The 12,869-nt window shown below is 38.6% G+C and overlaps 1 protein-coding gene across 1 annotated transcript; it reads right to left on the reverse strand.

Annotated features, from left to right (window-relative positions):
* Window positions 1–1,718: 1,718 nt before the first annotated feature.
* LOC145458687 (nucleotide-binding oligomerization domain-containing protein 2-like) lies at window positions 1,719–11,753 on the reverse strand. The gene is made up of 5 exons (XM_080337136.1): window positions 11,603–11,753; window positions 11,268–11,402; window positions 6,996–8,453; window positions 2,480–2,646; window positions 1,719–1,751 (listed from the first exon to the last, which is right to left on the reverse strand). Exons 1-5 carry the CDS (start codon window positions 11,676–11,678, stop codon window positions 1,719–1,721), a joined length of 1,869 nt encoding a protein of 622 aa, XP_080193262.1. The 5' UTR covers window positions 11,679–11,753.
* Between the last annotated feature and the right edge of the window lie 1,116 nt (window positions 11,754–12,869).

Below are 12,869 nucleotides of genomic sequence, written 5' to 3' on the forward strand. Positions count from 1 at the left end.
TCCGGATCACGGTATTCGATCGTAACTCCGTCTGTGTAGTTCTTAGATTGGCTAACCAACCAGCAGACCATTGGATATTATATAGCATCTTATCTGACAGACCACCTTTTTGATTTCCTACCTCATCCTAATTCCTACATCCCTAGATAATAATATTTTTATTTCTTTAACTTAGATATACTATACCAAATCTTAACCCTAACCCGTAGATTTATCGCAATATTTCTTCATACTCAACTATATATACTATACCCAAATCCTAAACCTAACCCGATCATAGGTAATTGTATTTTTTAAATATGTATTCTGTAAATGATATCGTGTATATTAATTACATGAGCCATAATTACCTAGCATACTAAACACACATATATTGCGTCACAATATGAAGTAGTCTTGTCGCTAGCGACTACTACAAACAAAACAATTCTATATTCCGAATTGTCTTTGCTTGCATACGAATATATTGAAGCTACCAATTGTCAGGTGACTCGTGTTTCATCCACTGTAATACCATCGCATGGATAAGGTTCGTATCAGATATACTACTTGATGGTTCATACGCTCATTACTTGCACCTATTTCTGTTCAATTATCTACTTTAATTTACGCTCTGTACTCCTATACTATCTTATGATTTCATTCTCATCTTCGTAATGTAGTATCAGGAACATGACTCCAAAACTTAAAAAAGATTCGCAACTGCTCCTTCGGGTCGTAAGCATTACCGGTATTTGCTACAGAAAAGGAGAGGCTAATACGCCCTACCTACATCTTTACCACCCCTGACGACGTGAGATGCTATGGTAGAGTTGCTTTGGACTGAGTCATATTCATGCTGCTACATTACTTCCCTCTGCTTATACTATAAATTATGATATCTATTTTATTTCCATATTGCGGCATTACCTTCATTTATACTTTATCTTCCCATAAGAACTTTTAATCGTATATAATCCCAGATTTTATGTTACATAATATCCACCCAAAACGTCCAATCTTTGAATTCTTGTCGGTAGGGTCAAGCCCGCCTATGACATCTTACCGAGGAAGATCCTATCGTAAAACACCAGGATGTCTTGTTCACCAAATTTTTGTGCAACATACATACTACATTCTTCTCTTTAATCCCCGACAAGGAACCTGGTGGATCCATTCGCGGAAGCCCTAGACTACGCCCTTGCGGGCGCAGTTTTTCAAGCTTTTACCGCTTTGCTGCCTTCGGCAGCTTACAACTATGTACGACTCCGGATCACGGTATTCGATCGTAACTCCGTCTGTGTAGTTCTTAGATTGGCTAACCAACCAGCAGACCATTGGATATTATATAGCATCTTATCTGACAGACCACCTTTTTGATTTCCTACCTCATCCTAATTCCTACATCCCTAGATAATAATATTTTTATTTCTTTAACTTAGATATACTATACCAAATCTTAACCCTAACCCGTAGATTTATCGCAATATTTCTTCATACTCAACTATATATACTATACCCAAATCCTAAACCTAACCCGATCATAGGTAATTGTATTTTTTAAATATGTATTCTGTAAATGATATCGTGTATATTAATTACATGAGCCATAATTACCTAGCATACTAAACACACATATATTGCGTCACAATATGAAGTAGTCTTGTCGCTAGCGACTACTACAAACAAAACAATTCTATATTCCGAATTGTCTTTGCTTGCATACGAATATATTGAAGCTACCAATTGTCAGGTGACTCGTGTTTCATCCACTGTAATACCATCGCATGGATAAGGTTCGTATCAGATATACTACTTGATGGTTCATACGCTCATTACTTGCACCTATTTCTGTTCAATTATCTACTTTAATTTACGCTCTGTACTCCTATACTATCTTATGATTTCATTCTCATCTTCGTAATGTAGTATCAGGAACATGACTCCAAAACTTAAAAAAGATTCGCAACTGCTCCTTCGGGTCGTAAGCATTACCGGTATTTGCTACAGAAAAGGAGAGGCTAATACGCCCTACCTACATCTTTACCACCCCTGACGACGTGAGATGCTATGGTAGAGTTGCTTTGGACTGAGTCATATTCATGCTGCTACATTACTTCCCTCTGCTTATACTATAAATTATGATATCTATTTTATTTCCATATTGCGGCATTACCTTCATTTATACTTTATCTTCCCATAAGAACTTTTAATCGTATATAATCCCAGATTTTATGTTACATAATATCCACCCAAAACGTCCAATCTTTGAATTCTTGTCGGTAGGGTCAAGCCCGCCTATGACATCTTACCGAGGAAGATCCTATCGTAAAACACCAGGATGTCTTGTTCACCAAATTTTTGTGCAACATACATACTACATTCTTCTCTTTAATCCCCGACAAGGAACCTGGTGGATCCATTCGCGGAAGCCCTAGACTACGCCCTTGCGGGCGCAGTTTTTCAAGCTTTTACCGCTTTGCTGCCTTCGGCAGCTTACAACCGTGTAAAGCTCCATGAGAATGCGGCGGTCGGCCAAGCGGTCGGCCAAGCGGTCGGCCAAGGTATCTTTATCTTGCTCTTTGTGTCCGTGAAAGCCGCATGCCTTCTTGAGCTGCGAACGAATCGATTGACCGAAAACTCGTTGTTTTTTCCTTTGATCAGGTACTGTGACGAAACACGCATCAACCACAATAACATTGACAATAAGCTACTACACTGTATACTGTAAACACTGCGTCTCATTCGTTCACAGTGAAAGGGTAACTCCATGTCAGTAGCCCTAAAACAAATTATTGGTTTCTCAGTATTTTGATTACACCGGCGGTTCTCAACCGTTTTTAATATGCGCCCCCTGGCGCCGTAATCAGGGCTGCGCAAAATCGAGTGGAGTTAAGTTCATCGATTTGACTCAGATATCACGATCATTGAGAGCGGAGAAATATTTTATGATCATTCACGAAAATCAAGCCATGCTGACCCCCCCTAAGTAGACCGCAGCAAATTACGACGTGCATTTCAAGCAAACTTTTCAATAACAATGATTTCTAATAATATGTCGCGACTCAGAAGTTCTATATTGATTGAGAAAGAAGCCTCGCCGTCTCAGCGATTATAATTCCAAAATAATAAAGCCGAGAAATGGACAACGAATGTATTAAGTAAATAAAATATCAATAGCCACCTCAAAACTGAACTGAAGCGAATTCAGCGACAATATCCTCAAAATCAAGGTTTGGAACGTGGTCTCTTTCTAGACAAAGAATGGGTAGAGCTGGTACCCGATCAACATAAATAGTAGAACGTAAATAAGACTTTGTCAGTTTGAGCTTTGAGAAGCTCCTATCACCGCATAGCTCGCAATTGAAACACGAGACAGAGTTTCAGACACGAGCATAAATATGGTGTCGAATCAAGTAGGTGCGATTCCACTAAACACTGAAAAACATCAAGCGCTGTTGCATTACTATCAAACCGATGTTTCACTGCTCCACACCGCAGCTAACTCCAATTTAACGATATTTATCTAAATTGAAAGCTATTGTTGTACGGATTCCGGAAATACCATTTAAAATCTGGTCAGGGCAACGTAGACGTTCCATTGTCATGCTCACGTTTAATGTGTGTGTTTTGGATTCAGTGCGACGCTATAGCTTTTGATTGATACCAGTTTGATTACATTTCAGTTCGGTATTGCCTGTTGTAAGTGAACTTTTTGAGTGATTTTATGGTAAATAGTTACATACGAAGCGCGAGTTCTAATAAATCTAGGAACATGCAATTAGGATATGTATTTAAAAATGCTGAAGGTCTGGATTCGGACATAAATCTGAAGCTTAGGATTTGGATGTCATTTTTTTAAAATCCCCTCACCTGTGCCTGTGATAGCTAAACCCATAGGTTCGTATAGCACATCCACGTGTCACGGTGGATTTTTACGGTAAAAATGGGGTGGAAATGCGTGGATGGAAACATTTTTTTCGCCCAAGTTCCAACGCAAAATCTCCATTTGTTTCTACAGTGATAGATAGTAGCTCATTCCAAGTATATTTTAAAAGCTAGTTAGAGCTCAGGCAAGCGAATCCGACACAACTGTTGCTTCAAAAATAATATCTTCTGAGTTGTATATACTGAAAATCCAACTCCTATTCAGACAGTGATTCACATGCAGGTGCAACTTTCCGTTAGGCACTGCTGGCTATCACTATGTGAAGGTAGCTAGTATACTACGTAGTGACTTTAAATCGTTTCTCACTGTTGACATTTAGTCAATTGATGTGCCGATTAAGGTGAAGTGCAAATATCCCATTGTGGGATCAATTAACCGTTCACAAATTAGCAGTTTCTACAAAAGTTCTCTATCGTCACTGAATATCGCTGTGAAAGTGGATAAGTCACGCGAGCAAAGAATCGATTTTTGACAAATCTTAACGCATGTGCATTCAACTGAGCATTTCTCATTAGTTTTTTTATTTGTTTGGTATATGGAATTGTGGGTCTCACGATAAATCTCGCATTCAAAGTGGGTCGCGAACTGAAAGAGATCGGGAAGCACCGATCTAATATGGGCGATCAAAAGAATTGTTTAGGGCAGGGATGGGCAAACGTTTTAGCTAGCATTTATTATTTGAATCCCTTGAATCGCATTATACATATTGTTATTTGATAATATTGCGATCGACGACATGAAAATATTATGTATGCTGTTGATATCGCACAAGCCGCAGAAACATTGACAAGAATTTAAAAGCGCAGCGTTCTCATTGTTGAAATCAGAGATGAAAGTTGGTCGTCCCGATTCTTATAACTGGAAGTAACTTTGAGTCTATGAGCAGCGATCTGTTCATAGATTTGCTGATTTACTTTTCGTTCAACTCCAGGACACACGATGCTGACAGAATCATAAGCAGAGCTTTGGAGCCGGAGCCAGAGCCAGGAGCCGGAGCCCCGGAGCCGTGCATTTTCAGCGGATCCGAAGCTGAAGCTGAGCTGAGCTGGAGCTCTACATAAAATTCAAGTGGAGCCGGAGCTGGATCCGAGTGTTTGAAAAGTAGCTCCGGCTCCGATGTATTTTATAAGATGCCATGCTTATTGGCGGAATTCACATAATTTTACGGTAATCGTTCACAAAATTAGGAATTGTTGCCTCGTTGGCACCTGTTTTTCTAACAAACCTTGTTCATTGTTCAATTATCCATACATAGGCGCCACACCTGGGTAGGTTAGATATTCAGTGCGCACTCCTGAATTACTGTTTTGAGAGTATTCGCCATTCCCACAATTTCGTCATCAGCACGACACCGATGGTTAATTGTGCGGTTCGAAAAATAATGATCACTATGCATGTGACAAAACGGGACTGACGCTTATGTGAGCTGAGGGATTTAACTAATTCAGCCGAATATATATAAGCGGCGCCGGAGAATAAAATAAAATTTGCTGCACGTACTCATTTGGAAGGCACCCGCGCCGCACGTCGAGAAACATCGCTTCCTGCATGAATTAGACTAGCAAATGCACGTACTTTGGTGAAGTTTTATGATAGCCCGAAATTAAACAGCGTATTATTGTGGATACTCCAGTAAATATTTGCCAAGGTAATAGGAAAATGCGTCAAAGCAGCCCATAACGCCATTATAATTGTCGCGATACAAGCATAGTCAATGCGATGTCCGAGTCCCTGGTGATGAATATAAGAGGACAATCAGTGATTCGGTGCGCCATTTTCTTTTTGTAATCATCAGTTTTGTGTATTCATACTTGACTAAGCTACTTGATACACTCGTTTTCGGAAATTGTCGTGCAATGTCCCTTGTGAGCAACTGAGCATGTAGTTTAATTCGTTACTGACACTTTCCATCGTGCACTTGTACAGTGCACGGCGTTAAATTAAGTTGTCAAATTTGATGGAACACCAGATTCGTATAGTTAGTTCGATTCGTGTGATGGGAAACCTTCTATATTCCAGTGAACTTGATCAATGGCGGACGGACTGTAAACAAGCGTACCAATGTCGAATATCAATCCGTTTGGTATTGGTTAGAAATAAAACGAATTTCTACTGATAAGGTCGTGACATTCATTCATATTGCTTTGCTGCGGTTACACTTGAATAATCGCTCCGTTACAAGATTTCATTCGACTGTATAGCTTGATAATAACGAGTGCAGTCCCGGTATTAAAATTTACCACTGCTCCAAAGCCCTGATCATAACCATGTTACCTTTAAATACGCTTCTACAATATGTATACCGGTAGCAATTATAAATACAATTAATTTCACACATACAAGAAACGAATCTATCTAACACACTCGCGAATCGGTTTTTACAAGTACAGCACTAAAAGTAATGAACTTGCTCGTGTTGCCAATCTAAAATCACACCCGAAGTATACGAACTAAGTCACTAACGTTTCACTTTTGGTGATGTTGAGCAATTGAAACCTTTCAGACTTCATGGGCGTCGAGTTAGGGATATCGCGCCGTCAATGACATAAAATACTATGGTAGGACTCTATAACTTATCATTATCATGTTGAAATATATAAGAAAAAGTTGGATCAAGCAACCACAGAAATTTGATTTTATCAATTTATCAATTTCTTCAAGCTTTCGCGGGCCACACAAAACGGTGTTACTGGCTGTAGTTTGCCCACCCCTGGTTTAGGGTCACGCTCCGTGATATCGAATACGCACTTATGAGTGATTGATGCTCTTCTTCACTAGCTTTTCAAGTGACAATTATTTAGATAGGTCATTTTTCTTATGGCACCTAACAAACTTGAGGTTTGCAAATTAACTCTCACAGTCAAAAACTTGAGAATTTTTACGATACCACCGTCAATTCTGACCAACTAAACAATATCCCGTTGCAGATCAGACGTTCGAATGAAGGGAGACCAGTGATATTGTGACATACGCGCATAACCTTTTCATATATCACACACAACTTGACCTTCAAAAGGCTAGATTTAAACTTATCGCATTATGGAGGCTCAATTTAACAATAACTCACTTTTAGAAACTTGATCCGTTGATTGTTCATGAACGAGTCCGGAAACAAATCTGCGAACGACCGACCATCGATTTTCGTGGAGATGTTTTCCATCGAATCGAGAGAATTCTTTAGCTGTCATATGAGCTATGAAGCTTGCTGCAAGGAACTCTTGTATGCTTTGATGACAGAAGAAGAAGATGAAATCACCCTCAACTAAATGTCGACTGAGCAGATTGTTACCGGGAACCTTCATAATCAAGTCCTGAACCTCTTCGGCAGACAAACCGAACTTTTTCAAATCCTCCGCATTAAATACGACCCGCCCTTCTTTCATTCCTCGATAAGCCATTTCCTTCAATTTTAATAATATTTTGTCTATTTCGTCACGATGTCGGATGTTTTCGACGTGTCGAAGAGCGTCAATGATTCTTTTATACAATTCGGTAACTGTAGTCGGTGGAGGTCTTTTCCGATCTCTTGCCATTACAACTGCTGTTAAAATTAGGAACACGGGAACTGACACCAAGTTGAGTAGCCTGGGCGACATGCTACGAATATTTCCCCAGGCCTTAGCACCATCTTTTCCGATTAAAAACACGAAAAGTTCTTTTGCGTCGTTTTGCGTCAATCCTGAGAGAGTAATGATGTCGGTAGGTCGTGCCTTCGCAGGTAACTCTGACACTCTAAATTCGCGTGATGCGAATACGATTTTCGCCCGGGGAAGCAGGTTACCGGAGAGTATGTTGTACATGATCGTTGCTGTATCGGCATGGGAAAATGGATTAATTTTATCGTAATCTGTACCATTGGCTATCTTCCACGTAGCCTGATCTAGACCGTCGAAATATAAAACGGCACTCGTTTGGTTTTCAAGCAACCACCGGTAAGCATTTTCCTCATCTAAAGCCTTTCCGAAAAGTCCCTCGAAGAGAAATTTAGATGGTTTCACATAACCAGCGTACTTGATGGTTTTCAATTCGATAAAATGTATCATTTTCGAGACTACTTGATTGGAGCCTTGTGTTAGGGAGGTTGTATCGAGTGATTTTCTCGCTAATCTACGCATGAGAGTGGTTTTCCCCGATCCCGCAGACGCGACAATGCCTATGACCGAATGTTCGTCTGCGTGTGAGGAATAAGTTTCTCCAGTAATTGACATTATAAGCTGATCTAACGACAAGGTATCCTCATATTGCTCTTTGTGTCCGTGAAAGCCTATTTCTTTTCTCAATTGCGTTTTCAATACCTTCTCCCGTTTTATACCTAGCCATGACCGCTTCTTTATCCTTACTTCCATGTCTTCGACGTCTTGGTAATTTCCTTTGAAGTAATCCTCAACGTTAACCTTTCTCATCCGAGGGTTAACTTGGAAGTCCGGTCGGTCCATACGCTCAGTCTTGAAATCATCAAGAATTTTCTCGGTAGTCTTCTGCCGTGTGTTGGCGTTGACGATGTCTACTAGTGTCGAATACTTTTCTGCAATACAGAGATTACTAGGACTTATTATTATATCATTATCACCCAGTGATTAAACCTCTGGCATCGCAATCCAGAGATAGTATGGTTCAATTCTCGCTGTACTGTATTGTAAAAACCGATCCCCTGGCAAAAACAGCGGTTACGGTAGAAATACCGGGTGAATGGACACGAATGCTGTATAATGGGCATGGGGTGGTTAACTTCCGGCCAAATATGTATGTGGATGACTTATGGGATTATATGTTGAAGGCTTATCCATTGATAAAATATATAAAATGTCAAATTTTAAACTGATTCAGAACTTCGTGAGGTAACAATACGTCTCTGTCTGGAAACGTGTTCGATTTGATTTGAAGTTCAAGCAGTGTCGTTTGACGAAATGCGAGCTGACTCGCTAAACCGCGCAGTTTGCACGATTATTCGTTTTTGATCCATTCATTCGATGCATTTGCCGCACCCCTACCCCCCTCCCAATTGATGGTCGCCAAGCATGAAGGAGGCACAAAATTATTTCGTGAATGAACATAAATTATAGAGTATTTTTTAAGACCTTCATCCACCTTTTCAAATTTTCCCCCCCTTGCGCGATTTGGCATCACTACATGTCTTGATGATTGGGTGCATGCTCTTCTCCCAAGAGATACACAATAGGCATTTTGTAGTCAACCATTACCGGACCACGACGCATCAATACATGTTTAGGCTAACATGGGAATCCGAAAAGTGTGCCAAAAACTCGGCAGTGAGAAAACCTTGGTCGAAAAGGACTTTATTGACCGAAAACATTGATATATCGTATTATAGTCAAATTGAGAAAACACTAACTTTGTCGTAGTGTTGAATCGAAGTAATAGGATTGACAAATATGATCATTGACTTCAGTTAATCCCAAAACATCATCAAGTTTAAACCCTTGTGACTGTCAGATTATTCGCATGTATTGATAGAGAATATTATTGAATTCAACGAGCTTTCGTTTTATTTAGACCGCGAAAGATAATAAAAAATCGTAGGACTTGAAAAAAAATCAGATATTAGCTTGATGATAAAACACACATGCCAAAAACATTATTATTATCCGAATAACGGCCTAACTCTCTTTTAACGTTACCACTGCTACCTTTATATGGGTGCGATCGGATTTAAAATAATACAAATATCCAAATCCGCAAACTATTATGAATTATGTCATTAAAATGGAAGTTATTAGAAATTCATTGTCCAAGTTAAATTTTAAATCCAACAATAACAATGTTGTGAATCTCAATCCGGACAAATTTTTCAAATCCATTTTTATGCAAATAATATTCGTGCATGAGTATGAGTATCTTGGATTGGTAATTTATTATATTTTTTATTCGGAGTAAGCCTGTAAATACACAAATAATCCGGGAGCAACTTGCCCCCTAAGTAAAACAACGAGATTGAAGTAAATTTATTAAATTTCAGTAATGAAGTCAAATTGTTATTCCTATGCAATGCATGAACACTGAACAGGTAGAAATTATTGAAAATGAAGAATAGAAATTACGAATATTGTGCTGTGAATTTAAAGTATGGTGAATTCTTGTGTTCCATTGTCTCGTCCTTTACATTTAGTTAACCAATTATTCCTTGATTACCAATCTTCTCCTTTAGATATCGTGTCGCCGGTAATTTGTCGTTTCTTGGTACCTCAGTTGCTGGCCTAGTTGTATTGCGTATAGTGCTTGATCTCAGTTAATAAAGCCTTGGTTACTCATTGTAATAAAATCGTCACAATAAATTTGTAAGAAGTAGTTGTCGTCAGTAGTAGCAATTAACAAGTTAGTAAAGCAGTAATTATTAAAGCGTAGGTCTACCTGAAAAAAACAATAAGTACAAGTTGAAGTAGCCTACAAGGAGTATAAAATCAGTACCACTTGAGGTAGTAGTGAAAGTAGGCAAATCTACTTGAAGTACTTCGAAAAGTAGAAGTTCTTCATTATTGACTATCTTTGATAGCCACTTCTAGGTTTTACAGGTATGAGAATCAGAAACCAAATACAATTGATTAGGAAACCAGTGCGTGAAAGGTTGGCCACGAATAAATATAGTTCATCCTAAATTTTATTAGCAAACCGCTTCCTCGATGCGAGTAAGGACGTATAATTTCTAGGCTCGGGGTATTTATCGGCTGGGCAAGACGACCCAGAATAAAATGGCGCCCATGTTCCTCATAGTAAGTTGTTTCGTTATTACAGTCAGCCTGTTATACGGACGTCAGAAGTGCGACGATAAGGATTTCATGAAGATTGGTGACCGACTAAGACAAACGAACCTATAGCATTTTCCATGTGTATTCTTGTCGAGACGATCTGTTTTCTCTTTTTTTTTTATAGGAACACGAGTTATAGGTCTAAGCTTCATAATTGCTAATAAAATAATTATCAAATTCGTAATAAAGAAGGACCGCTGTTTCTTTTAGCGTTCAACTAACATCACTCTTCTGCATGCCTTCGTTACAATTCCGATCCAGGCGATGGAAATAATGTAATGTTGGCCCACCCGCTCGACACTTAAGCGCATGCTCAAGTATCGCTCAACAGGTACTTGGATGAAAAGCAGATACTTCCTCTCAATGTTCATCCGGACTATACACTGATGGGTTTCGTTGCGTATAATTGATGCATTTACGTGCTGACATCCCAGAACACTAATCCAATTATCTTAACTAGCACGCCTTAAAATATTTTATAACACATTTTTCTCTTCATTGGAAACGTGCCTTGAAGTATATCATTCTTCTCTATTCGGACACCGTAATATATTAAAAAAAGACACTGCACTCACCATGACTCGGGGTACTTGCTTCTCCTTCAGTACTGGTAGTGTTGTAGACATTGATCTGATTTCCGGACCCGACGTTAACAAAGCAATTTTTAAACTTTTGATTGACATTTTCACCTTCAGCCAAAGTTGCAGATCCTAAGACACACGTGATTATTGTACTGCATGCCAGGTTCCATACATGGTCTTATCATAAAGTACATAGATTCTATTATGTTCCGTATCTTTTTAAGGAACGAGCGAGATGTGGTGTATTTAAATAACCACTATTTATATGGATAATATTATTTCGAATTTTAAGTAATAACCTGCGCTCCAATACACCAGGCATTACTTACCGCTTGTTCCCGGCGATAATGATGTAGTCATGACATCAGCGACACCAGAATTGTGATCTTGACCCCCTTCTGCCATGGTATTGATCAAGTGGTACTAATTATCTAGCGTGTATGATAACACTGAAAATACATTTATCAATTACATTCTATAATGCAACTCTGATAGATATATTCGAGCAATAAGAGCTGACAAACGCCACATGTCCACAATTATGTCATACATACGAGTTACGTCATACGAGTAAACGATGTGTTGAATAACACAAAGGGTATGAATTAAACCATGTTACAAAATTTTGCAAAAGTTTTAGCTGGCTGAAGTTTTTTTATGCATTGTGTTTTAGTATTCCAATCTAAATACCAAAATATAAAAAAAATTCCTGAAGTATCCCAAATTTTTAAGAAATTTCAATTTCTCTAATTTTTTTATATTTTACTCCTAATTGGTCCATTTTAATCACACTGATTCTTTATTGCAGGTAAGAAAAGGGTTAATATGAACAAATATAGCTTACTCAAGCATCAAGTAACAATGCAAACAGTCTAAAAATCGTCAGGAGTGGTTTTGTTTGCTTGACTTTCGTCTGTGAAATGAGAAATCTTCTCTTACTATGGACCACAAATAACGTCACGTCACAGAATTTCGCAAAATTCCAGTTGAGTAAAAGTTTCTATGTATTGTGTGTTGCTATTCCAAACCAATCACTAAAATACAAATAATTCTTCTGAAGTGTCCCTAGTCTCTGAGAAATGTCACATTTCTTTTTCTATACTGTATTCTTTACTTTCATTCAGTGTGCATGCCTCCTCTTTACTACGCCTAGGCCAAGGTGGGTGTCCGATTCCATTGACAAATCCAAGTCGCTTCGACATCTTCCTGTCTATTCATTGTATCGCATTTTTTGTGGTGTATTGAACTGATAAAATTGCTAATAAACCAATGATGATTTTGTGATTTCTCGTTTTACTCAAATTTGCCTCGTAATAGAACGCATAATTCCTGGGCAATAAAACGTCCTTATTGGACGTACAAACACATTAACAAAACGATGGAATATGCACAAATAGTGGCTACCATAGATTATGAAAGGATGGAAACACTTCAAATTATTTTCAAAGTGGTTTTGTTTGCATGATTTTGGTGTATAGACTGAGAAATCTGCTGGTATTATGAAATACCGTGAAAATCGTTCATGACCTTTTCTCGGAGGACATTGCTCCCGATTCCGGACGAATAGCCACTGCCTAAAGATAAACCTGTTCTCAA

Source organism: Botryllus schlosseri, chromosome 16 (assembly GCF_051294905.1).
Source record: "Botryllus schlosseri isolate E-star chromosome 16, Bs_hap1, whole genome shotgun sequence".
Lineage (NCBI taxonomy): Eukaryota > Metazoa > Chordata > Ascidiacea > Stolidobranchia > Styelidae > Botryllus > Botryllus schlosseri.

Coding starts and splice junctions, on each gene's coding strand:
- LOC145458687 (XM_080337136.1), bottom strand. CDS start 11,678: ATGGCAGAAGGGGGTCAAGATCACAATTCTGGTGTCGCTGATGTCATG. Junction 11,403..11,602: donor ATTATCGCCGGGAACAAGCG/GTAAGTAATGCC, acceptor CGTGTGTCTTAG/GATCTGCAACTTTGGCTGAA. Junction 2,647..6,995: donor AACGGATCAAGTTTCTAAAA/GTGAGTTATTGT, acceptor GTTTCGTCACAG/TACCTGATCAAAGGAAAAAA.